The sequence below is a fragment of the Falco peregrinus genome, chromosome 12, assembly GCF_023634155.1.
Source record: "Falco peregrinus isolate bFalPer1 chromosome 12, bFalPer1.pri, whole genome shotgun sequence".
Lineage (NCBI taxonomy): Eukaryota > Metazoa > Chordata > Aves > Falconiformes > Falconidae > Falco > Falco peregrinus.
Window position 1 is genome coordinate 608,913 of NC_073732.1, and position 27,721 is coordinate 636,633.

The 27,721-nt window shown below is 40.4% G+C and overlaps 1 protein-coding gene across 11 annotated transcripts in view; it reads left to right on the top strand.

Moving 5' to 3' along the window:
- FARP2 (FERM, ARH/RhoGEF and pleckstrin domain protein 2) overlaps positions 1-27,721 on the top strand; it is an 81,259-nt gene that overhangs the window by 2,541 nt on the left and 50,997 nt on the right. For all 11 annotated transcript variants that reach the window (XR_008749434.1, XM_055817427.1, XM_055817426.1 and 8 more), the window contains exons 2-5: positions 1,860-2,093; positions 19,761-19,865; positions 21,249-21,291; positions 26,119-26,197. Coding sequence is in view for 10 of the 11 variants with exons in the window: in XM_055817427.1 (XP_055673402.1) it covers positions 1,890-2,093; positions 19,761-19,865; positions 21,249-21,291; positions 26,119-26,197 (431 nt within the window). In the remaining variant the exon portion in view is untranslated. The remainder of the gene's footprint in view (positions 1-1,859; positions 2,094-19,760; positions 19,866-21,248; positions 21,292-26,118; positions 26,198-27,721) is intronic.

Genomic DNA, 27,721 nt, shown 5'->3' on the forward strand with positions numbered 1-27,721 from the left:
TAGTAGCAAAATTTTACCATGTGGTTAAGTTACAAGGACACAGTATCAAGGCGGTATAGATGACACAGAGCTATGGTTTCTCTTCAGATTAGCAGTTAGAGGTGTAACCTGGGCAGCTGGCCCTGCTGATTTTTGCTGTTGCAGTGATTTTAAAAGTTTTTCTCCTTTGCTGCATGGCCACGCAAACTGGGAAGTTCAGTGAAAAGATGTGCGCAAAACAGTCTAAGAAAGAAAATTTCTGCTAATTTGTTACCTTAAAACTGGTAGGTTAGGCACTGGGCAGCGTACACACACTTCTAAGGTTGTGATCATCCTTCTCACACTTTCTCGTTTTGTGTGTTGTCAGTTGGGAAACTGGAGGTGTCTCTGCAGTGGTCTTGAGCTCCATCATGGCTCTGCAGCACTCACAAGGGCTCTGAGAGACACCTAAGCCAAACAAGCCTTGTAGTGTAATTAGGAAGGAGGCAGCTGCCTCCTCTCCTGTGACAAGTTTATCTGTACAGGTGTCTGCAAGTATAAAAAGAAAAAAACCCATAAAGCTGAAATCCACTGTTCTGCAAGCCAGGAAGATGTTTGACCAGTCTCAGTGGGTACAAAGATTAATACCTACCCCGCGCCCCCCCCGCCCCTAATTTTTGACTACATGTGTGGTTGGCTCCACTTAGATTCACAGTGCGGACTGCCTGCCTACTCAAAGCGTAGAGGGACAAAGGAATGTTTTCATGATCTGCCTCACTCCTTTTTAGACAAAACACGTTTATTATGAAACAGTAATCTAACATTTCATCGAATTTTTTGTAGGGTGGTGGCCATGCCAAGGCTGTCCCAGTATCAGTATCCCCGTACTTTTGGTAGTTCACATGGAGCGTGATATTTGGGAAATGCAACCGAAAGCACTGAGGAGCCTGTATGTTTCTGCATGTATTTCTGCTGAGTGCCTTGCACGCTGTTGCCAAATACTTTATGCCAGTGGCTTTGTTGGGCACATTGCATCCTGAGCACACGTGCCTCACATTCATGTCGACCCTGCTGCAATCCCTGTGCAAATATTGCCACTGTTCCTGTGGCGCGGAGGGCTGGGGAGGCATGCAAGTCTTTTTCCCCTGTGTCAAATTAAAACATTTGCTTTTCAACAACTGCCACTGAACCATGAAAGTAAGGATCAAGATACAAGAGTCAGCCTACTTGAACTAGTGTAGATTTCTGTAATTGAGATTTTTGTCCACTGACTTAATCTGGGTACAGTGTGGGTTTGCTAATAAGGTGAAGAACTGTTATCTGCTGCAGAAATCTGCATTATGAAGGCTCTGAGCAGCCAGCATTGGTTGGCATAGTTACAGTTTTGCATGAGTCGTCATTTTGGGGGATGAAGAAAGTTAATTGTTCCTGTTATCTTGGGGTGTGGTCCGATGTTGTAGCAAAGTCAACAGGATAGCTAGGTACCAGTGAGAGGCAGAGTCCTGCCTGACCCTTCGCTGCCTGCGGCTTTTCTTGTGCTGTCAGCAGCACTCGTGCTGCTTGTGGTGTCCTTGGTTAGTGAGCTAAATTGGCAGAAAAATTAATTGGAAATTAAAATGTCAATATGATAGTGGGTAGAGGGCACAGGTTTGAGTATCCTGTTTCCTAGCCATGTTTTGGGATAGTTGTGTTTTTTAGGGTGGGTTTTTTTTCCTCCACTTATTTTTCTTCCCAGTAGCTGGATTTTTGACTTGAGTTTCATCAACTTTTTCATTGGTTTTAATAGCGGGAGGAAGAGCATTAAATAAGGACTTGGCGTGTGATTGTGCTTTAGTGGGTATTATTTTCATATGGGGTGTCAGTGGAAAACTTTCAGGCGGTAACCTTCTATTTTCTTCCAGGTTTCTTTAGACCCTGCTCAGTGCTGAAAGATGGGAGAGATAGAAGGAACGTACAGAGTCTTGCAGACTCCTGGCTCTCGTTTGGGTGTCCAGAAAAATGCGGGAGTGAGTACCTTGGAGCCGGGACAGAACCTCTCTACTGCAGTGGCATCATCTCCTGCCAAAATGCACGAGCGGGACCTACCGATCAAAATAAAGATGTTGGACAACACGGTGGAAGTACTTGACATTGAGGTAAGAGAGGTTTAAACCTGGTATCAAGTACACTTAGCCTCCAATAATGTAAAGCTCATAGGATGTGCTACTGTACAGAGGCGATATTTGAATAAAGATTCCTGTAGGGATTTTACCTACTTAGAAGTAGTTAAATAAGTAGCACATCTTGCTGTTTTAAAATCTTTTAAGTATAACAGATGTTTTGTGTTTTTAACAGCCTTTAAATACAAGCACATACTGTAACAAGCAGCTTTAACTGTTATTTGCTTTGGGGGAACACCAACTGTCTTCTGCCAAAGTGTTCTTGCTTCCTGAGCCACTTGCAGCTTTGTTGATTTGGCAGCTGGGACAGCAGAGGAGCTTTCTTTTAGTTACTATTTTTTATTAATTATTTTAATGGCTTCTTCACTCCTCTTCAACTGAACTAGCTCCTGTTTAAAGTTTTTGCTTGTTGCCTCACTTTGGGAGGAAGGCACCAGAGGAGTAGTGATGTTTCTGAAAATTTCTATTAAAACTCTACTTGCTGGGCTATTGGGGAAATCAGCCTTAAGAAATACAAACTGTGCTCATATTGCGGTGGTTCTGTTTTTAAACAAAAAAATATTTTTGTTCTTCAGATTCTTGTTTCATTCTCAGCATTGACCTCAGATTTTAGTTTTAGCTTGGCTAAAGATCTGTTGTTACAAAACAGACTTGTTCTGGTGAAGATATTCAGCTATCAGATATTCTGCGTTAGTATCAGACTGACTTTAAATTAGCACTTGTAGCCTTAGTTTGTTGCACAGATGTAAACAGGTTTTTCCAAGTAGAGTAAAAAAGATATGGAGCTTTGAAGAAATAGTGGCTTTTGGGGATGTCTTCTATAGATTGCTGTCCAGCTGTTCAACACTCAAACATGAAATCTAATTTTGTAAAATTTTTTTTTTGGTTCAGTGTGAGGCTGTGCCTATATCCTCCCACCTGAGGACACAGAGGGTACAGCAAACCCATCCACCCCTCATTTACTGCATACAACCCACATCTGATGACTTTGATTCTTTTGATGTGTGATTTTTTTTTTGTTTGGTTTTTTTTTCAAGTTGGTGTAGACATTGGTGCTTTTGTGATTTGATTTTAAAAAAGAAGAAAAAGCGCTAAGCAACTGCCCCAACTCTATAATTTTCAAAATTGATGCAAGTCTACTGTAAACTGTTAAAATCAAGAAAGAATTTCTAACTCCTGGTCTCTGCTTTATTACATGAAGTTAATGACTGGAAATCTCCTATATAGCCTAAAGCATAGATGTTTTCCTTCTCTTCCTTGTCATATCTGTACCAACTCTGCCTGCTCTTCTCATGCAAATCTTCCAGTTTCCTCAGTAACCTTACCCTCTTCATCTTTATAACTCTTATCTGGCTCTTTCTGACACAGTCAAAGCCTATTTTATTGTCTTTGATCTACTGCTGAAGGAAAATGCTTTGTCTACACTTGCCTCAGAAACCTTTTCAGCCTTCAGACTTGCTGATGCTCAGGTGGCCCTGCGGTCCTGTCCTGGAGCTCTGCGCTAGCATCTCTGCTGTTCTCTAACCTCTGAGCACCTTCCCTTGGTTCCCCTTAGTTCTTGCCTGTGCTCGGTATGGTTCACTACTTCCACAATACCTTGTTTTTTGAAACTGTCTTGACCTGGTTCTCCTTCATGTGCTGGAACAGTCTGGGCTATAGATCCTCCCAGTTATCTTCATTGCTCTCTGGCTTCCATTGCAGGTCCAGTTTAGTTCCGTCCTTAACCCCTTGTCTTGCCCTATAGGACTTTGTTGTTAAGTCTTACCATTGAATGTAAATTCAGCTGTGGCTTGTTCTTCACGATGTCTAAACTCTGGATTGTCTCTCAGCTCTAAATAAAATCAGCCTTTGCCTGGTGAAACTTGGTTTTCATATTTATGTGTCAACATCAAGCTTCGCATGTATAAAACATAAATTCCTCATGCTAGTTTTTTGGCTGCTGTGAGTCATACTCCAGTCTCCCCGTCTGACCAATAATGTGGTTTATATTCACCTCTGATTCCTTCACTTCCTTTAGCAGGCCACCCTGTGCAGGCGTGCTTGCAATCTCTAGGGTGGTACTATTTAACTAAACAGCTAAAACTGATCCCATCCCAGGACCACCTCATTTCACACCTTTGTTGTTGCAGTCACCTTGTCGGCTTCAGCCTCTCTAGTCCTGCTCTGTATGTACCCGTTTTGCATGTTGCAGTGAGTATCAACCCACTCAGTTGTTCCTAGCAGCTGCTACTGCCTGACCATTTTTTGTTTCACTTCACTGGCTCCCTCTCTTTGTAGCTTCAAATGTAGGTTGCTTACCTCCGCTTTCAAGGTCCTTCAGGGCCCTGTCTGTAGTCTCCTGCAAGAAGGTACTCGGCTCCATCCCCTAAGTGGGCCACAATGCAGTACCATTGTAGGTGGTTTTTTTCCCATCACAATAGAGGTTCCCTTAATCAGGAGCTATCTTAGTTTTCTCTTTTTACCTGGAAAGCTCTCTTGGGTTGTGACATCCACAGAAACACCTGAATTTGGGCATCTAGCATGCTGAGGCCATAGTTAATATCATACTATTCTTCTTTACAAGGTCATTCGGAACTGAACAACTTGGAAACTTTTGCCTGGTGTTGTAAGCGGTGAGAAGGGGTCATCCTTTGTTCATCTGCAGAGCATCGAGCACAAAACGGTCCATAGTCAGCAACTCTGATGTTGCTAATGCCAATACACTGCCTACATTGCCTTTCATTTTTGTCTAAAGAGGTAGCAAATGATAGCAAACAGGGATGAGGTATTAAATTGTAACCCTCTGCCTCCTAAGTTCGGTGGACTGCTGGGATAGCAGTAACTGCTGACTGCTGTTTGTGATGGAAAATTGAAATTTTTCACTTGGGGATTGTGGGAGAGAATTAGGAAGAGTCAGCCACATTTACTGAATAGGTGTGGGCTAGCACAGATGTTCTTGGGTTTTTTTAAAACACAATGGGAGAAATTAGTGATTAAGCAGCTGTCCTAGAGGGATTGAGGCTCTGATTGTAGTGCTGCTTGCCCACTCCTCTTTGCTTCTGCATTATTTTTTTTCCACTGGGTGTGGAAATGAGGTGGTGGTGTCATTATGTGTTTCGTAGGGCTTGTGTGTATTGATTCAGGTCAGTAATAATTCTACAGTGTAGTGGGACACTGAAGCCTTTCTCATAGGTGCTGTTGGCACTGTCTTTGGAGATGTCGCTTATGGCAAAAGTGTTTGGGGTTTTTTTTTTTCCTCTATTCAGATAATTTTCCCTTCTTTCTGTTAGGAACTATGGTAAATACCCTTTTACTGAGAAAAGTGGTGTGTTGGTGGAAGAGACTGACTAGGCACAGTGGTCAGCTTCTGGAGAGGGGTCTTCTCTGTGCAGCATGGTAGAGAAGCTGATGCAGGAGCCCTGTTTACTGCCTTGCTTCTGATGCTGTCTAAAATGAGCCACATCAGCAATTTTAACTGTACGGGATAAACAGAGTTGCTGCAATGATGATATAATCCATGCAGCTTTTCCTCGTTATCCCCTCCTTTCTCCAAGATGCATTTAAAACACTTGCTTGTCTCCCAGCAGGTGTTGGTGGATACTCCCATTTGATAGCTCTTCCCCATCACTTGAGTTTTTTAATTTGCCAAAGAGCAAGAAAAGGACTGACAAAGTGGCATAACAGATGGGACAAGAACACAATAGGAAAGGACAACCTTTCCTTCATGTTATTGTAGTATTTAGAACAGTGTGTTAAAAGGTCATTATGGTGACATTCCACTGCCTTTAGTCTAAAATCCACTGTCTCTGTCCGCTCTCACCATTTGTACTGTAAGTTTCCTTTCTAACTATGAATCGCGTTAATCAGTAAGAGTGAGCTGTTCTTTAAGGTATGCTGGGGCAGAGCTCTTCTCCAGGGAATCTATTTTGAGTGTTAGGGGATAGAGTAATGCTCAAATGTTTTCTAGGATTTAAAAAATTGAAAATTGGGTGTTTATGGTTTCTCCTTTTCCTCCCAAAACAGAAAAGAGAATGAAACATATCCATCCAAAGCTAGGCTGGAATATTAATTATTTTAATGAGATGTGGGGTTTCCCTTTTTATAGGCAGCTTGTTTAGTCAGTTCAAATCTTGCATGTGCCATATCACGGAGTATCTGTCCTATTCCCTCCAAGCTAAGTCTGTCCAAATGGGTGGTTTTGCAGACTACTAGCTGAATGATCGGAAAATTCAATTTAATTCAAACCGTGGGCACACTTAAAAGTAATCAGGGTTTTACAATAGAAGTTCTGCCAGCTTTCCTGATTTTCTTAAGAGGTTAAGCATGGAGGCCTTTGATCAGCATAAAAATATTGCAGACTGTTAAGTGGAAGGGCCTAGGCTGGGTTTAATTTGCCAAAAAGACCATTTGGAGAAATTGTGCTTGTCTGGTGCTGGTTATGGAAGACAATAAAAGGTGCTGCAAGAAAGGATAACTTAAGCTATAGGAATTTAGGGTATAGGAAGTTTTGATTTACACTTACTGAAAGCTTTTGCGTTCATTTGTGGTAGAGTTGGAAGCGGAGCATGTTACAGCAACAAACATATGGGCTGTCAAAGACATGGAGTACAGCATGAGTGCCTGGGTTAGAGGAAACAAGGGGTCTTTTTGCATGACTTAGTTGGAAGAAGAGTGATACTGAGTAGGTGAGAGTCTGGTGCTGTCTTAAAATCCCAGTAAGTGAAATCATGGTTTAGTCAATAAGAAAGGGGTCAGACTTGTCGCATCCTCCAGCTGCTTTCTCCGATGCAATACTTTTTTGGGGGTCTGTAGGCAAGCAGACTGTAAGGTCTGCCTCTCTGACCCCGATTTCTCTTTGCACTAGCTTGTAAGACGTTTAATGGAATTGCTGCCATAATGTGATGTTTAATATTTGGTCCGTATGTTGTTTCTTATGTAGGAAATGTGTGCTTACTTTCTTACATGAATTATGCTCTATGCTCTGAGAAAGTGCCCCAGAAAGAGAAGTTTAGATTCTCATGCTTCAGGTTTATCAGACTCTGTCTGGGGAGAACTTGACACTTCTTCAGTTGTGTGTACTTCCTCTTCTCCTTCTGTTTGAACATAAAATATAATTTGAGAGTGTGAAATACTTAGGTGTTATGTTATAGTTGAACTTTTATCTATTTTTACCTACAGGAGAATGAATTATGTAGAACTGTTATAGCCATCATAAAATAATAGCACAGTTAGTGCTCAGCAAAACCAGGTGGGTCTGCCTGCCTGCTCTACTCAGTGCAAAAACTTAAAACTAGAATATTCTCTTTCATGCTATTGTTTGTTGGGTTGCTTTGAGTACACAAGTCTATGAGTTTTGTGGTTTTTTTAAAAAAAAATGAAGTAACTTGTGTCTCAATAAAACATAAGTCTTGGTATTATGCACGCGTTAATAGTACGAGTTAGCTTTGTTGGTTTGCATTTGCCTTGGATTTGAGCTAACTTGTGTTTCTTGTGCTGGGATTTCAGTTTTGTCTTGCAGTCTTACCATGCTCTGAAGTATTGTTTAAGGCTTCGTGGGTTAGGCGAGTGCAGATGTTCTGGTGCCTTGGAGTGTGAAGCTGGGCCTTAGGAAAATGCTTCGTTTTGTTGGGATTTTTCCTGTTTTCTGTATTTCTACCAGACCTGTTCCCTTGTGCATGACTCGCTTTCTTGAAGGTTGCTGTATCTGTTCTCATTTTCTTACCAAGGACGTGAAAGACAGAGCATGTTCCTCATCCCTGTGGCACTTTGCAGTGTGTCCCTCTCCCTCTAGCACTGGTGGGCTGCCTGGGAGGGAAGTGCTTGACTCCACTGCTGTTTGTCAGAAAAGGCTAGTCAAAAAAAGATTACGCTTTCTCCCCTCCTCCCTGTATTTACTTATTAGGTATCGTCCTCTCCATGCTCGTGTCTATTTTGGACTTTACTGATGTATCCTGTAACACTTACTATTATATTACTACAAAATTTAAGTGACTTAATCTGTCCTAAGTTGAAAACAGTTAATTGATGATTACTCAGTCCAATATTGGTACTGTCTTTGCTGGCAACCGTTATGACTCTTCCTTGGTTTATTTAAATTTACAAATTGCGTTATTAAAATTGCAAAATTACTTTAGATCCTTATGCTTAGAATAGAATAGAGTAACTATGTTTAGTTGTTCTGGTTTCTGTGCAGTTTGCAGGCATCTGTAATTGAAAAGGTGTCATGAAAATGGCACCTCTTCAGGTGCTCATTGTTTCCGACCAGCCATTAGAGCCTGTGACCATGAGTCACTGTAGTCAAGGGTCCTGAAATCAGGAGCTGGGCTAGGAGCGCAGGAGGGATTTCGGGACAGCTGAAGAAGCAATCTGACAGCTTGTACGTGTGTCGTGACTTCCTGCAGTTTGGAGAGTGTTTTTGGCTCATGCATACTGGAAAATGCTGCTTATCTGTAACTTCTTATGGTAGTGTTAGTACCTGTAAGAACTTTGTTGGGGCTCAAGCTGAAATTATGTAGCTTAAAATGCTATTATTGAGCAGTTTTAAGTAAGAAATACACATCTGTTAAAAATGGAGAGCATGTAGTGGGCACTGCAAAACATTTACTCTTGATTTTTCAGAGAGGCCATCCTTACTGCAGGCCATGGCAAACCCTGGGCGCGTCGCCAGTGTTAGCGGCATTACAGATTCTCCGGCAGGACCAGGCAGCCTGCTGCCACCTCTTTGGCAGAGCCAGGCTCTGGCATGAGCTGCTCTCCCGCCTCTCCCTCGCTCTCTCTTCAACTGCTTTTTCCCCTCTGTGTTGTAAAAGTATTAACAGCTTAAATATGTGGGAAGTAGGGGGACAGGCTGCTTCTGAATCCTATTAAGCGCTATGCTGAAGGAATCAAGTATTAGTTAGCTTGTGTTTTTCTTCCCTGACTGGGAAGAAATAATCAAAATTCCAGAAAGAAGCATAGCCAGATGTTTGTCATTGCTCCGGTTTGACTCTCCTAAATATGGCAAATAAGCTGCCTTAGGACTTATTTTAGTCTGACCTCAGAAGAGAAAGTTAGTAATTCACTATTTAAAATTTGAAGTTATTATAGGGTTTTAAAAAAAAGTAATTGAAGCTTTGCAATTTGTGTACTGTTTAATTCTACTGTATATTTTTTTTAGACCTGTTATTTTGTGTTTGGGGAGTTGCCCTTTTTGATGCTATGTAGGAATGCGGTATTGGGTGGGGAAAGGTAAAATGGCAGCCATTTTATTCATGGACCTTTGGTGTTTGTGTTTTTTGTTGGTATGTTGTTTTGGTTTTTTGTTTTTTGTTTTTTTTTTTGTTGTTTTTTTAAGAGAAGATGTGAACTTAAATTGTATTATAAAAACCATTTACTACTTTAAAGTTTTCTCGACTTTAGGTGTCCCATTATGTGAAAAGAAAATTGAGTCACGCTGCAGCAAAGGAGAAACATCTGAATATTCCTGTATGAAAAGTGTATTATATGCGCATATTGTAATTTAAAACACAGAAACCATTTAGTAGAATGGTGATCAGGTGTTAGCACAGGCTTTGAAATAGGGATGTAATGGATTGAGTTCGTAACTGTTTGTATAGCTGTGATGTACTATAGTGCCTTCAGCATGTGAAGTACATAGATGAAAAACTCTTGTACGGGTTCAGAAGAGCGAACTGAGGAAGAGAGCCACGTTTGCGTAGCCTAACACTGAGTTGGTATAAAGCCGAACCCTTTTTAACCTCTCTTTAATTTATTGTAAGCACACTGAGAATGTTCTGCCTGAAATTGTTCTGTCTGGATGAGATCTGATAAAGTAAACCAATGCATAACATAATGGTCTTGGCATACATGCAGCCGTACAATTCTTGTACTTAATTCCTTTCAGATGCCTTCCAAAGTAACTGGTACACAACCTTGTAAAGAAGAAGCTGTTACCTGTTAGGTTCCTTACTAATTCCAATAATGTGCTGTCATGACTAGTAAAGCAAGGAAATACTGTTAGTTTCTTAAACACTTCTGCAGCATGCAGGCGTTAATTGCTTTTTTTCGTAACCTGGTGACAAACGATAGTGACAATCAGCTGAAATCAGGTCAGTCTTATGCCATTCTATGAAAATAACTGTAAGAAATGCTGTATTCTAAGAAGAGAGAGCCTGAAAGTGAAAAAAAAGAACCCCAAACAACCCACAGCCAGCTAAAGACAGCTACAGAAATACAGCCTGCTACGAAGCAGTTCAGAGAAATTTTGGGTTAGTGCCTACCGAAAAAAGGGACTTGATGTTGAGCAAGGAATGGTGTCTCTTGGTACCCAGCAGAATTCAGAGAAGCACAGCCTTGTGAACATGTATGTAAATAAACAGGATTGCAAAAGCATACCTGTGTCATCTGTTTCTCCTTGCAGCAAAATGCATTTCTGGCAGTGCAATGTTGCCTACTTGTGTAAGAGGGAGACCATGTAAACTGAATATTTAAAAAGCTGTGCTGTGGTGACAATGCCTTGTGTAAAAGATCTGCTTTTCAAGACTGTGATGTTGGATGTGGAGCGGGGGAAGACCCCTCAATCTGACGGAACAGTCGTTCATTAATAAAATAAGCATTTTAAAAGAAAAGGGAGAAAAAAATCAAAGAGAATTGAGCTGCCAAGTAGTCTATATCATGAGTTCAGAGACACTCCTGGAAGTCTTTGAAAAGCTCCTTAATGTGCTGCTGCCCCGACCTGAGCTGCATGTTTGAAACCCACAGGTACAAAACAGGGAGGTGAAACGCAAGTCAAGCTATCTAAATTGGAGTATATTGCTCTTTCGTAATCTCTTGTCACTTGCGGTAGGACTTGTGATGCCTTTTTGATGTGTTTGTAGCACCATGCTTGGGTTTTGTACACATGCTTCTGTATTTTAGAGCATTTGTGATGGTGAAAGCAGGTTTGAAAACATTACCTAAGAAGTAATTTCTGCCCAGCCTCACGGCAGAGGAATGAAGTATTTTAACTACTAATGCCTCCTCACTGCTCAGGCCAGCCTTGAGAGGTGATGTTTCCCCGGGTGATCAGAAGCAACGGGAGCTCAGTTTTAAGCTTGCTTTCCCAGCACTGAGATCCAGGCTGATGTTTCACATCTCTGCTATCTGAGGTGCTGCTCTTCTCTGACTGCCCCTAGCAGAAGGCTTGGGCACAGCACCTGGTGGAGCCTGGGCACAAAACACTAAAATTAAAATGCTAAAATACCTATATTGATTTAAAAAAAAGGAAAGAGGGCTTTGTAGAGACTGTTAGAGCTGTCCGATGTGTCTTCAACTGAAATCATGAAGGACAGGCATCACTGTGCCTTGAAACCAGAGATGTAGGAAAGACTCGTGCTGCCAAGGGGGAAGTTAACAAAGCTTTGGCCTTATCTAATCTGACCTGTAGGTATTTATTAACCTATCACCATGGTAATTAACCTCTGCTCAAAGTACAGTGGGGAGTGATGTTAAGGCAGCTGGTACAATTCCAGTTTTGCACAAAACAAAGTTTTGGCTTTTCCTGTAAAAATACCTAATCTGTATAAAGAATCTTTCATGACAGTCTTATTTCTTTGATCTTTTAAACTTGTTTCCTTTGGGCAGGCTTCCTCAAAGCAGTGTGCCAACCTGAAGTGCCGTAAGACGTTGCAGGGAAAGACCAGATCAAATCTGGTTGATGTGGGCATGGATGATGGTTTTGAGGCAAAAGCATAATTAATGGAGAAAGACTTGTAATTTTAGTAACCTTTTTTATGAACAAAGGGATACAAAGTATTGTCTGTATTTAAAAAGACTTAAAAATGTAGATTTTTATTTATATGCATATATGTATGTGTAATGATGCTGTGCAAGTTCCTAGAATACCTACAGTCCAAATAGGTGGTGGCCAGGCACGTTAGAGGGAGTAGGTGTAAGGAAGGTTCAGTGGTTTACACAAGTGCATGGGAAAGTTCAGGGAGAAAAAATGATACCATCAGTCTCCTAACTTCAAGTTTCTTAGCTTTATTACACCGTTGTACGGCTTGCATGAACAAAATAGGTGCTTAGACATTCTGTTTTGAACCTTACTTTCTTCAAGTAGAAGGCTTTTCTCGAGAATGGTTAGTAATGGCATATAGCCTATTTTGACAGAAAGCCATTTTTATAAGTAGGCATTTGTATCCGACCTTGGTTATTTCAGCTACCTGGTTGTTTAAAGGCGTGAAATAGTGCAGATATTTAATGTAGCATGCTGATGAGGCTGAACCCTTTTGAGTGTGCACTCGATGTTTGAGAAAGACTGTCAGTGTCATGTGGCTCTGGCCCTTTGCAGATTACTTGTAGTGCATGCTGTAAAAGAAGCCCAGTGTCACCATTAGCACAATTTTCTGGCATTCCTACTGGCGTGATCTTTGCCGCTGCATGGGATCACCCACCCTAAAGCAGCTGCTTTCTCTGATACTGTTGCTGCTGTTGTCTGAATGTTTAATTATTAGCAAGCATTAACTGTCGTGTCTAATAGGTGGTAGCATCCTGTGAGACTCTTTCCAATGATGTGGTCCAGGTTTTAATTTCGGTGACTTTACCTCTTCCCCAGGTAGTCTAGAGCAGTGTGTGAAGCAGAGGAACAGGGAGGTTCACGTTTGTATTTTTCTCTCTAGGCGATGAAAGCGACAGAATTTCTGCTCAACACCCAGTGTTTTTAATGTGGCTCTTCCATGTGCTCTTTGTATGTGGCACTTGGGGACCACGTGTTGATTGAATGCCTAACTGTGGTGCCGTTTGTTTTTTCTCTGAGCGCAATGTGTTTTGAGTGCTTCAGGTATTTCGATATGAGAGCATGTTCAGAACTTGGGACCGTTTTTGTCTCTACATGTTGTCTACCTAAGTATACATTTCCCAATCTCATTCGCATAATTCCCTCCCTGTTGGGGATCTTTTCCCATGTCAACAAATTATTGTTTTCCTACTTCCAGGCATCCATCAAGTCTAACCACTCTGGAAAAGCATGTTTGTTGGGTAGAGCTGGTTCATTTGGCAGTGAAGTGCTTTAATGCTGCTGGAACCTTTAAATGATCACAGGTTTTAAAGCTAACCTTAATTGAACGAGTCAGAGGCTTACATTTCTGAATAATTTGTCTGGCTGTGGATTATCTTTTTTTAAAAAAAAAAACTAAGAGCAAAAAACCTCTTTAAACGCCCCCTAAAACGCAACAAAACCAACCACTGAAATCTTAGGACAAAAAATCTTGGGAGGGGAGTCTTAGAATATTTTTTAAACAAAACAGTTATATCCAATATGCATAATAATGTAATAAAGTAAATTAAAATGGCTTAGACATTTTTATTTGGTTTCGCAACTTCCATGTTTGAGTAAATTGGATTTCAGCACCATGTGAAAATACTGTGAAACAATATTAAAAAAAAAAAGAAAGCAAATTTTCAAGGTGTAAACATATGCTGACTGAATTTGTGAAGTAGTTATGAAGCAATTTTCAGGCTGGCGGTGTATTCCCGGAGTTCAGTCTGTGACCATGAAGTCAGGTGGCTGGGGGCAGATGTGGGGGTGTTGCTCTGACGGTGGTGCATCCCAGCAGCTGGGACTGCCCTGCGGGCACAGTGAGGGGCAGGCTGCGGGCATGGGAGACAAGGTCTGGGGGTGGGTTTAGCTTCCTTTGGGGGAGCTGGGGTTCCCCCAGCGCTGGGTAGAAAGGCTGCCACTGCCAGTGGGGGACCCCTGGCATGCTGGCAGCTGGACTATGCTCGCTTGTGTGTGTGTCGGGGAATTTTTTATTTATTTTTTTTTTTTTAAAAAAAAACAACTTCATATCACCGACTGGAGTAGAAAATGGGAAGAAGTTTCACAAACCTTATGTGCATGCTGGGTTGGCTCCTGTAGCTCTTGACCCAGTTCTGGAAGAAATAGGATTGCTGTCTGCAGTAAGTGGCAGGTAGGGACCACAGCAGAGTGAAGCAGCAGGGAGGACCTTGTACAAGAGAGTCAAATCCCCTGACGTCACAGGCTGTTTGATGCTCTGTAAGTTGTTAAATGCATTGTGAACTCTTTTTGGCATTTTCTTAGTAAAACAACTTGAAATTGGGACCTGTCAGTATATGAGTGAATAAAACAAATACCTGTATTTAAAATACAGTTTTCTTCATGAAGTATTTAAAGAAAAATTGAAATAATTGAAGCTAAAGGTCATTGTTAAATGTTCAGATAATAAAATGAAATAGTATTTAAGCAGCATTTGACTGAGCATGTGAAACCAGGGTTTGATAATCTGTTCTTCCTAGGTACCCATTTTTGTGGGGAGGCTGGGACTGTTTTCATTTGAGTTACTTGTTCCAATCAAAATTGAAGAAACTAGTAAAGTCCTGAAAAAGATGAGAGTTATTTCTTACTTTTCCAGTCTGTGGATTAAAAACTAGGTATAGAACCATAAGGTCATCTTGTTTTAGCCATTAAAACAAAAAGTTAATGAATGGTGCTCCTTGCCATCCTGTAGTATTTCCTTCTAATAAATGTGATTTAAATGTACACCTTGTATTTTTAAATGCAGTTTTTGTTTATACATGGCATTAATAGTAGTTATTAATGGGGAGTTTTGAAGGTCTTTTTTATGTCTTTTGGACAGAGATCTAACATTACAAAAGGGCTGTAGATAAACAGAACTATAAACTCTGAAATGTTTGTATATTTCTGGTTAAGAAAGGAAATAGCAAGTCTGGTGTAATTACCATGTTTAGTTGCCAGTTGTCTTTTTTTTTTTTTTTTTTTTTTAATTTGCCAAAAGCTGAGAAATGACTTTTTCATTAGGAAGACCACTAAAGTGCACCAGAAGAAGAAAAAAGTTATCTGTGAATGGTGAAGAGGTCTTTATTTAAATCAGTTCAGTTTACTTTCCATGCCAGTGCTTCTCTTTGGCCACTCACAGGCTGCTTCATGTTGGCCACTTGTCAGTGATGATGTCAAATAAAACTTCTCATGCCAATACCCTGTTTACTGCAGGATTTGGTCTCCCAGCAGCTGCAGAATTCTGTAACACCAGCTGACCCTGGATTTTGTGTTTGCTGAAGTTGGGGACTGGTGGCTCCTCTGGCTCTTGCTGCACAAGAGTTTCCATTCTATACCTTTGCTTTTTCCAAACTCGTGGCTTTTGGACTGATTCCCGCCCCCCCCCCCCCCTTCTGCCCTCCAGCTTAACTGCTGCCAAAAGTGGATTTCATTTTTGGAAAGTTTGAGCAAGGGCATTTTGGAATGCCCTTTTGGAATATGAGAATACATTATGAAAATACTAGGTTCTTTTGGTACTTAAGTTAAAATACGTGGAAGCAAAAAGTTAAGATGTTCTGGAAGACATGTTTGGGAGTTTCAGAGGCAGAATTGGTTTTGATAATACTGAACTACAGTCTACTGAAAGTCATAGGCTATGCATTCTTAGTTTGTCTGTCTTCCTAAGCTAAGACGTTATGACAGAGGGAGGGAGGGAGGGAGGATCTGCTGTGTAGGTAGTGATATTTGAGAAAATAGGAAATGACAGTTGTGATGATAAAACAAAGATAACTATTGTTCCGACTTTAAAAAAATCATTTATATTTTACTTTTCTGTCCTAAAAATTGCTAATATTGAATATGTTTACTTTTCTGATGGAGAAAAAAATACATATACCTCCTTCAGTCAAGAAACTTCAGCTTAAAATGCTTGTTCCTATTAATTTCTATTCCTGTCTGATTTTGGCTTAGGACTAAGTGTGGTCTGAAGGTGTTACTCCTGCATGTGGGCAGGGGATTGCTGTGCAGGTGTTTTGCCAGTGCAGGGCCCTCTGCAGTGTCACTGCCCATCAGGATACCCTGCTTGCATAGCTCTGAGGGATCTTTTCGAGCTTGATCTGAATATACAAATAGATTTGAAAAAATCTATTGTATTGAACAGTCTTCTAATGATGACTTGTTAAAATAGTCTGTAGTCCAGCTACAGCTGTAATTTTGACCCTCCCTAGGGTCACTGGGAAAGCTTTTGTTAGCTGCCTATTTAATTTTTTTACCTTTTTTTTTTTTTCTTTTTTATGTGGAATAATTCAGTAATGCCAGTAGTCGTCGTCTTGGCAGAATATAAAGAGTAATTGAGAAGTCTGGAATGGGAAATATGCAGTGTTGCGAATTTGTATTGAAAACAGGACCTTTCTGAAATGTGTTCATGCAGCTTCTTGCCCTGACGTCAAAATTACAGTAATTACTTAATTACTTAAAAGATTTTTCTTTGTGCTGCTTTTATGCAGATTGAAAAATGGCATGGAGCTTCCCACTATATAACTTTCATTTTTGTCAACTTCAAAATGTTAAGCTTTTTGGAATGGGTGGCTATAAATGTAATAAACAATTTGAGGAACTAAATAGCTGTAAGAAGAATTTTCCCACAGCATTTGAGACTTAATAATGGAAGATTGTTCTGTCTCAAGCTTTTGTAACCTATTTTTAAAATAACATAAAATAAAATGGTTACTGTTCTTTTTAAAATGTGGCATTGTTATCGTTGCTTTATGCTTTGAAGGAAGTACTATGAAATGATACTCAGCTTAGAATGAGGTTTTTCTTAACTTGTTATTACAAATGACGCCCAAAATTATAGTTGATAGCCCAGGCAAAATAATTTTGCACTTTCAACATTTAGATGGCACCTTTATCAGTTGCAAAGTGCTCCCAGCTACAACCATCTTAATTTCTTCGTGTCTAGTTTCTCGTGACGGGAGCGCAGGCTCAACACTGGAAGTAGAGAGATCCCAGGGGTATGTATGGCATACAGGGTGCCCTTTGGGGAGGAATGAAGGCAGCTGGACTGTCATTGGGCATGGAGCTTGGTGGAGCCACAGACATGTAATTCGGTTTGAGTACACAGGTTTCTCCCATGCATGGTATTACAGAGTGATCAGGATAATTTTAACACCTGTGTATAATTAGCCATGGACAGGACACAGTTTCCTTAACACAGCACACAGTCTGATTGTAAAACTTGTCCAACTGTTAGATCTTTTACAAGTTAATCCAAGTTTATCACTTCTAACAGAAGGTGGTCAGAACCAGGATTACTGCTTATTTCACAAATGAGAAATTAAGAGACTTGGAGAGTCACAAGACATCTCCAGGTCAATGGCTTCTAGAGACTCCCTAGATTTGTGAAAAGTTGGGCTGGTGTGTGCTGTCTTCTGCAGATGGAAGTGTATGAGGTTGATCAGGGTATCGCTGCATCTCTGTTAAGTATTGCTGGCTGAAAAGTATTCCTTTCTCAGATCTGTGGTACCTGTGAACAGTAGTGAACAATAATAAATGTGTATCTGTACACTTTAAAAAAAATCCTACTATATTTAAGGACATCTTCTGTTACTATTTTAAGATTTATTCAGAAGTGCAAGAAATATATTTAATTTGAAAGTTAAAAATTGAATTTTTAAAATGCATTTCGCCAGCAGCATGTGTGACCTGCGGCAAGCAGTCTGTAACATGCCTGGGAAATGTGTCTGTAGGCAGAAGAGCAAGAATGTTCTTTACTGAAGATGTGCCTTACTTTACCTGTGTCATTCCTTATTTCATTGTCCACTGAAGTGATGAGCGGGATAATTTCTCCTGATTCACAGTTCTATTTGGGAGTTTCAGCGTCACTGGCCTGATCCAGCATGATACCAAGAAACTTTTTGAATGAATGGTGTTTGTGCTAGGTGAATTTGTGTGACCTGTGCCTCACACCTGTGGTTGCCCTTATAGATAACTGTGACTTGTGAAAGTGTGAATGAGAAGGACAAGCCGAACTCGTGTTGCTCTTCTGTTTCTGTACTTTTTTCCTGAGTTATAGTGTTGGATTCAGTTGGCTCCATTCATGTCAGTGCAATTACCAAAGCTATTTCAGTCTGCAGTACAGACAGAGCTGTGTACTTGTTTTGTCTTCGCTTTTTTAAAGTGGTACAGAGGTATTTAGCTAAATTGCACACAGCTCTTTATAACATCAACCCTTAATCTCTTTTTCCTCTAAGAAGCAAGTACTCTTGAATTTTTACGCATCTCAGTAATGTGAAACAATTTCCCTGACTTGGACCATCTTTTTTAGCTGTTTTTAATGTAAAGTGGCCCGTTCTTTCTGTTAGATATTTTAATTTGCAATTTATTAAATAATTCTAATTCTATTACTAATTTATTATAATGCCTAATACTTTTAAAAGATACACTGTTCTGAGTTTAAACAGTCAATTACAGAACTGTGTGCCTGCAGAGTCTTCCAGTACTTGTGACTTTTCCAAATAAACAAGACCTCGGTGGCATGAATACCTGAGGTGTGTTCTGCTGTATAACCTGGCCGACCAGAGTGATGCCGGACCCTGTTGCTGCTGTTGCAGGGTTACTTCCATGGTCTGAGGTAGAACGTGAATCCCAGGAGCTATGCTACCTCCTCTGCACCCTGATAGCTTTTGTATGTTGCTGGAACAGGTACTGAGGGATGCAAAAGCCCTTTGGATTCTGTTCTGTGTGATCCGGATGGACTAATGCGCGGGTTCATTAATGCTTTTTTTCTTGTGGTGGCTGCTACAGTCATGCAGTAATACATGCTGAGAGCAAGCTGGTATGTTTTAATAAGCAGACTGAAGAGTAGTTGGTTTGGGTGTGCTGTGAAAGTGTCCCGTTTTTTTCCTGAATTACCGTAGCTGCTTTTTGCTGGTTTTTTTTTGTGGTTTTGCCCCTAACTTGACTGTGAAAAGGGGTGGTGAGTGGGTTTCTTGAGGCCGGGATTCATTGCAAATGACTACCCAGAAAACATGGTGTGAGATGAGGGTGTTTGGGTTCCTGCTGATTTCTTTAGCAGGGAACTGTAGCCTTCCTGTTTATTTCTTAATTAACAGAATAAATACTATCACCTTTGGTTTTCTTGAACACTGTTGTAAGAAAAAAGTTAGGGTTAAGATTTTTCAAAGATGTTCCTTTGTAGAAGACGAGTTCTAGTTCTGTCAGCAAAGGCCTTGCACGTGCTGTGATGAGCAGTTGCTGCTCAGTTGGTGTCACCCCTGGCAGCCAGTCCCTGAGTCCTGCTTGCACAGCGCTCGCTTTCCTGCCCCATCAGCCAGGGCTTCCTAGGTCAGGGCTGAATCCTCTTCGGGTACAAACCACCCTGCGCCAGCCTTCCTCAGCTGTCGTGGGCTTGCTTAGAGTAGCTGCACACGTTTTCAGGTCTTGCTGGTGTGAATGTCGTGGGTGGCTGTGTAGTCCCTGGCGTCGGTGTGAGCGAGGGGGCGTGTGTCCAAACACGGTGGGTGGGGGTGGCAGCCCCTGCTTCAGGTCACTGGAGCTGGGGGAGAGCAACAATGTCCGGCTACACAAACAAATAGTGCTAGTTTATTGAAGGAGCTGCAAGTAGTTTGCAGCTGATCTAGTCTGGTCTCATAGCTGACCCTGCTTTGAGCCGGAGGTTGGACGTAGATGACCTCCTGTGGCTCCTTCCAGCTTGAGCTCCTCTGCTTCTCTGAATTGTTTGTATGGAGCCGTGCCTGTATATTGGGTATTTACTTGTTATAGTGACAAGAATAATGTGAAAAATCTTTAAGGTATTTTTCTACAGTTTCTAGAACGCCATAACTTTTCTTTAATTTGCTGTAAACTTATTCATATCAATCTCACTGTATTTTTTTTCATCATCTCCTCAGTCAAAATATTATGGCCAAACATTATTGACAGAAGTTTACAAGCATCTGAATTTGATTGAATCGGACTACTTTGGGATCGAGTTCCAGAACATCCAATCATATTGGGTATGTACAGTTCCCTGACAAATTGGTATAATTAAAAGGTTGAGTGAATGCAGTTGCTCAAGTGTCAAAAGTTTCAAAGTCTGCTGGGGTCTCCTGTTAAGATTCTTTTTGATTCTTGTAAATCTGCTTCGCTCACTGGAACAACAGCTAGTAAAGCAGAGGGAGGAGGCAGATTCTACTTCTTGTTAAATCTCAAAAGAATGGGTAAAGTAGTTGAGTTGTTGCTGATGTTCCCATTTTCAGGGATATAAATAAAATCCTTGTTCCCTTTGAAAGGAGAAACATCAACTCAGTGTAGTCTGTTGAATACTTCTGAAGTCATATTACAATGTGTAATTTTGGTAGTATTTGTATTTATCTTCAGTTTATTCAGTCTTCAGTTAATTTCCCTATAGAGTCTTTATGATCTCTTTCTAATTAAACATAAGTCAGCAGGCATATAGAGCTGCAAACTTTTTAAAAAATCAGTGAGCTAGATGAATGCTGGCACTCTGTACAAGTTGCTTATCCCTGTACCTTGCAAAGAGGACAGTGTGGCTTCTAAAGTAGAAAATGCTCCCAAAACTGTTCTAATTTTTTTCCTATTACTTAGTCTATTTTTAGGTCTCACACACAGAAAATATGACTGAAAGCATAGAGAATGCTAATAGCACTCGTACACACTGCGCTTGAGCCAAGGAGATACAGTAAAGCTTGTTTAGCTTCTGTTTTTTTCTGCAAAGTATCTTAAAATGTTTCTGCATCTAATAAGGTTGTGTAGCTCCTCCGCTGGCTCTCAGACAGAGAAGTAACTAGTAAGGACCAAACATAATTGTCTTGTTACAATTTTTTTGTTTGGGGGGGGTGGGGGGCGAAGCTGAGCATCAGAATACTTTGTATTAGTTTTGTGGATACTCCTTTTACTAGAACAAGGATAGTTTTTCTTCAAAAATGTGCTTTTCAAAAGAGGAAAATTTGTGGGAAAATACAGATTTAAAATCCCTAAGCAGGTAGGTAAGAGAGATGGACAAAGCATGGAAGGGAAAACAAGCTGGACCTTGTCGTGTTCTCCAGACCTTCTGTAAATCTGTAGCCTGGCTCCTGTCTACAGATGTGTGTTTTGGCATTTCTGTCATCTTGCCAGTGGTGGTTTGCTTTTGCTTACTTGGCTCTTCTGTCCAGATGAGCTTTAAGCACAGATCAGTGGTTTTTCTATTGATGCATGGTAAATGTCAATTCAAATAGATAAGTATGTTTTTTTAAAGCAAAGGAATTGCTGCGTTACTGCAGTAAAGAAGAAATGCATACTCATAAATTACTGCTTTATTTGAATTTACTTTTGATGTTTTCATATTGTATTCAAATATAAATGTCAGTTGGTAATTTTTTTTTCTCTAATTTCAGATTTGGCTGGAACCTATGAAACCTGTTATTAAACAAGTACGGAGTAAGTAGTTTTAAAAAAGGAAGTTTTCCTTAATTTGCATCTGCTTTATGTGGGTTGCTTTCACAATTACTACTTGATTTACTGGTTATACTTCCCTGAAAATTGTAGTTAGTAGGGGTGATAGTTCCTGTTTGGGCATGTAAATCTGATGTTTTTAATATGTAGTAGGTGGTAGGTGGAGTGGAAACTTACTGAAGATAGGATTCTTTCTCTGTGATAAATATCTAGATAGATTGGATCAACTGGTGTTATGTTTAAGTGAAACATAAACCTTTTGTGAGCTTTTGTAAGTTGTGTTGTCTTATGGTGGAAAGAAAAAGGAATATTCTGGCTTGTTGTACCCGTTGCATGGGAGGAGGTAGCATGTGCAGTCGTGAAATCCTGTCTGAGAGCTGATATGCCTTTCAGAAAGGCTGCAAAGAGCTGCACTCGGAGCTTGCTGACATGCAGGCAGTTTCAGTGGGGTGGGTATTCCCATGTCATTCTCAAAAACTCTTCCAATGTGCTCAGGAGCAGCTTTGGTAAGAGAGCAGAGGTAGGAGTCACCCACCTGGTGGGTGGCGGCAGCTTTGGAGTCCCCTTTGCTTCAGCTGTGAAAAATCTGTTCTTGCTCTTTGACTGGGAAGATACTGCAATAGTGGTGCTACCTTTGCTTTATGCTACTCTGAAAAGTAATGTGAGATACACTCCAAAAGCTAAACATAATTGAATATAATATGCTAGTTCTGGTGTTGAAAGATTATATAAACCTTTTCTTTTTCCTCTAGAATGGGGTTAAACTGCTTGTTTTCTTTCTGATTGTAAAGGCTTTGTGAATGAACAACATCAGGAAGGAGTGGTGGATTCCTACTCCTTTCAAAATCTTAATTAAAAAAGTTGAAATTTAGTATTGAGACGTAGTTTTTAGTTATTCTTCTGCCTAAAACTGATTGCCAGAAAATAAGAAATCACCAATTCCAGCTATATTTTTTTAAACTTTAAGGTCATGATTTTATCTTTTACCACCATTGTATTTTAAGCAGAAGAACCAAACCAGATATAAAAGAAGTTTTCCTTAGGAGGGTGTATAATATGTTCACTCTCTGTTTTCCCCTCCAAAAATAATTTGTTGGAGTGCCATCTTTTTATATACTCTTTTTCCAGTGCTCCTAGCTGGAAGGAATTAAGTCTTAGCCAGAAGATGTGGTGGACCACACATCTGCAATGCCGCTTGCTGAGTCGTTCAGTATCCTCTTCTATACAACATAAATTGGGGAAGCTTGGCTTTAGGCCATAGGCTGATGGCCATGTTTTCTCTGATGGTACATATATTGTTCTAAAATGGTCTAAAACCATGGGGATGTGCTAACATTTACGGCTGCTCTGCTGCTTGGTGGTCTACCACTCTTGTGGCAGTGACACTGAAAGATTTCTTTTAAAATTTTTTTTAATCTTAATCTGTAGGAGATACCAGTCAGTTGTCCGGCACATGTTCAAGCTCTGAAATAAATTTTAAATTTGTAAAGTTCTGATAACTTGGGTGAGAGCTCTTTTTATTCTTTCTAAGTTAGTTGAATCCCTTCCTGGCTTTCTGCTGTTTTTAAAATTGAAATGAGACAAGACTGTAGAAAGTCTTGAAAATGTTTACAATTTAAACATTAATTGCATGTATAGTAATTTAAGCTGTTCTTTCATTGAATCGGTTAACTAACATATGATTGTAAAGAGCATCTTCCGAAGAACTCCTTTGACAGTACTGCTGAATACAAAGCCTTAAGAGGAAAATTAACTGCTTGATAATGTGTACATTCCAGAAGTAAGCAACTTAAGCTACGGTAATGGGAAGACACATCTGACAATACAGCTGTGCAAGGCTAGCCACATCTGCTGGGGCTTCAGCCTCTACACGCCCTGGCCATGCTGGGGCTGCCCTTCCCTGGTGCCCCTCTGCCTGGCTCCCTGGGGGCAGCTGAGAGCAGCTGGTGCACCCACAGGTGGCCTGCTCCTTCTGCGTGCCTCTGCTCAGCCCTGCTCTGCCTGTGGCTGCTGGCTGTTTCCCAAGGGAAAGTGAAATTCTGTAAGAAAGAGATCTGTGGAGTCTGCTCATGTGCATGAAATGCCTGAACTTGGCATGGAGGGATGATCTTTTCCAGTGTTCTCACTTTGAGAAGTTTTATTTAGGTTCTTTTTTTTTGTTTGTTTGGGGTTGGGTTTTTTGTTTGGTTTTTTAATAATTTAATGATTTTGGAGTTAACCTTGTACCTTTTAGTCCAGCAGTAGGAGAATGCTAGATTTTATCATGTGCTTTAAGGTAATATAGCTCAAATCTGTTAGTTATGTTGATGATGATTGCTGTGTAGTCAATAAGCGTGCAGTTCTGAGTTTTTGACATACCTTCTAAACCCAAAAATCTAGATTATTAACATTAATTCAAATTAATTTTGGTTAGTGACCTATTCTGAGATGTATAGAACTTTGTGTTGTGTGATAAAGATTTTATTTTTGATTAATTTCAAATAAATGCAGTCAGTTTTACCACTGAACCACTCCAGAAGGCAAGGAGTTTAGATCCAAATTTCTGACTTTGTAACGGGCTCACAATATCAGGTTGGCATTTGGGTACCTTCTCTGAGGTGTTGCCAGTTTTATATAGTGTTGCATTCGCCATACCTGCATGGGTAGTTTTTTCTGATTTTGTTGTTGGTTTTGTTCAGATTAGACTTGCTACAATAAATTTTGCATCTTGGTTAAGACTGGCCCAGTGTTTCTTTTTCTAATTAGAATGGGATTTATGTATAGATTAAAGGCAAGATTTTTTTAAAAAAGAGTTGTGCTACAGAAGCAAATATGCAGTATTATGGTTTTATTTTTATTATTTATTGTCACTCAATGTAAGCGATGCTCAAAACACTGCCAGAATTGCTCTTGCAGCAATACTTTCCAGTTGATTGGTGTGAGTAACGTGCTGGTTCTTAACCTTGTGAATGTCTTCCAAAGTCTGAGGATCTTCAGAAATTTGATGTAAGGTCCTAGTGTTTGACTGGGATCATTAAAACTATTTTCCTCCCTTGGTATGTCTCAAGAGCTATAAAATCCTTAGTAAGGTTTAAGTCTCTGCCAAATGTGAGCTTTGTGTATTGTTATAGGGTGTTATTTCCAGCCTCCTTTAATTTCTAGATATTGTACTGTAATTAGGGTGCAGATTTTAGGGTTTTTTTGTTCACCAAAGCTTTGGTAATTCTGGGATTGAAGGCTGGGAGCTGCCCTTCTGACAGCTGCGATAGTCTGAGAGTTAGTTCTCCCAGCTACTTGGCAGAAAGCAGTTTGTTATTCTCCCATTAGCAAACAAGAGGGTGAGAGTGTGGAGGAATGTTTGGTGTGTGGGAGTTGGGTGTTCCAGGCAGAAGGAATTGGTGTACTCTGAGGCTGATGAGGTTAAATTGGACGTTGTCAAGCTTTGAGAGATCTTGGTACTTAAGATAAAGCAGACTGGCTTGTTGCTTACCAATGTGCTCAAATAAATTTGCTTATTTATTTATTTTTTAAAATTTGGCTAAGATTGCTTTGAAACAGCAGTGGCATGCGGGCTCCCAGGGTGGATGGGGCTGGAAGGCACCTCTGGAGGTCACGTGTAAGTAGAGCTGGCTTCGAGGTTCAGTCCAGTCATGAAATGCATGGGTATCCTGCTCATAGTGCCCAGAAGAGAAAAAGTCTAGAAAGAAGAGGGGTGGTAGTTTTTCCCTTCCTAGGTCCTCCTCTGCCTTTTAGTGGGGGTCTATCTTTCCCCCGTTTGTCCTGCCTTTCTCTGGTTCCACATGCTCCAAGGGAGCTGTCCTTGCTCCTTGTGGGAAGGTGCATGCTGGGGGACGGGCCTCAGTCTGTTGCAGTCGAGTGGAGATGCTGTCAGTGGCGCTGCGGTGGATGCCCGGCAATCCTCGGGCCCCGGGGGATGCCTCCGAACGTGAGCTGGGTGCCTAGCAGGCTTCTCTTAGCAAGGGCTGGCCAGCGCTCTGTCTGCTGGTCAGCCAGCACAGATGGATGCGGCAGAACGGTGGTGCCCAGCTGTGGCACAGTAAGGGATTGTGGTGCCCTGGAATATTCCTCCGAAAATACCAGTGAAACAAGGGATTGTGGGCATAGAGGCAGCGGGTCAGTGGGCTGGGTTGTGGTGCTGAAACTGTTAACGCAGTCCAGTCGCAGTTGGGTTTTCTTGTTGTAAAATGTTACACAGAGGATTACGGACTGTTCCAAATAGTTATTTAGGATTCTGTTTAGATGTAAACATTAAGTAAGTTTTCTCCTTGTTGAGATTGACAAAACAGTGTTAAAAAATGGTAAGAAATGGGTATTAATGGGCATGCTGGGAGCAGGCTGCAAACATGCTTTTATCTCTATGGGAGCCATCTGGGTCTGGCCAGACTCGTTGGTTCAGTTTGTCAGCACCTCTGGTGATGGTAGTGCTTGGTGCTGGGAGAGCCTGTGGGGTGTGTCTCCACCCTCTTCCCCTTCTGAGAGCCTCTCACTAGGTCATCTGTGATGCTTCTGTAGTTTTGACGTAAGGTAGTTGCTTTGGTGTATTACAGCTTTCGTGTTGCATGAAACTATCTTTGCAGCATTCAGACTGCAGACTCGCCTCAGAAGCAGAGTAGGTAGTTTTCAGAGGAACTACCTGCTGTATCTCCGTTGCCATGGACTATTGATACCCCGTAGGTCTCCTATAGTTAGCTGGCAAGCTGAAAACTGGCTCAACTTCATGCGTGTTATATTTCTCTGCATGTTAGAAAACATAATATGCATGCACTTATGAAGAACAAGAATTTCTTGTGAAATAACTAGTTTTTCTTGCAGGACCAAAGACTACAATGCTTCGTCTAGCTGTGAAGTTTTTCCCTCCAGACCCGGGTCAGTTGCAGGAGGAATATACTAGGTAAAGTATTTTTTGAAGAATTTTATTTGCATTACTAGTGAAATAATAGGAAGGTAAGAGTAGGAGGATGTTGCATCTGTTTCCAAACAAAACTTACATTGAAAGTGAGTGAAAGCACTTTCCATCACTGTCATAGTTTTAGCAGACACATGTTGGCAGATGAATGTTACTGGAAAAAATATTTTTCAAAACAGAAAACAGTGCAGGTTAGGGCTTGCCAAACATTACAGTATCAAAAGAGACGGGCTATAGAGGAAATGCTAAAATTCTTAAACAGTACCTACAGAAAATAATCAGTACATGTTTTAAAAAATTACTTTATAATTTAAACTTCTGATGTCTACACTTGTAAGTATTCTACAGCTAGCAAACACACAGTACTGTTCAGCACACATACTGTTTTTCACCAGCTCATCATGGGTCTCTTTTGCTGATTGCTAAAGCAGTCTTTGCTTTAAATTTAACTTTGGTAGATGAAGCAGACCTCTCCGCTTGCCAGCATCTGGGAACGTGGTTTGAAGCCTGTGCCTCTAATAAGGGCATTATCCAGGACTTCAGTGTTTGAAGAGCTAATTTAGTGCTTTTCCCAGATTTGCTGCTTTTAGTTGTAATTCCTTTTAGAGATCAACAGAGGTTCTTTATCCTTCAGACTGATTTTAGAGCAAACCAGCATGATAACTGCTGTAATGCAATGCGATTGTCCGTTGTAATCATAAATACAATATAAATATTTCCTTTGCTCCCCATTTTCTTATGTTAACTGCTGTTTCTTGTAAGAATTTAATTAGAAATACAGCTTTTTGGAGCACGAACCATATTTTTGTCTATTTATGGAGTATTTATTATGGGATTCTGGTCTTTGCTTAGAGCATCTAGGTATTTCGTAATGCTACTAATGATTTATAGACTTTATTGTGAGTGTATTGAAGAAACCAAGATAGCTGAGGTATGCAGAAAACAGAACATACTTTATAGAAGTCTTTAGTACATACTTACGGTACTTCAAAACTAAAAAAAACCCCCCCACATTCAAAATGTATACCTTTTTGTTATCTTTTTGCATCAAGAATGTCATACATAATGTTTTAAAATTAATTCTTCTTACAAAAAAATTACTGTTCTCTTTCAGGGTATAATTTGCTAAAGAATATTGATCAGTCTGTCAGTTTAGAGGTTTATAGTAATGAGTTGCTGCCTATTTATTTGAGTCCTTATTGCACCTTTTTCAAGTAAAAAGCACAAAAGACTTGCCAGCATTCCATTCATAAAAATACATTAAAATTGGTTTAGGTTACAAAATTGGTCCTTATCAGCATACTTTCAAGCCTGCCATGTTTTTCTTCTATCCTTCTATGTTTCGCAGGCAGCTTGTTACTTATACAAAACTGTTAAACAGAAATCTATTCCTCTTTAGCAGCTGATTGGAAAATACTAAGAGTTTAGAAGTATAAGAAGATGGTATTTAACCTCGTACTGTCTTTGTAGGCTGCTAACATTGTAATCCTGGAAAATATAACCACTGAG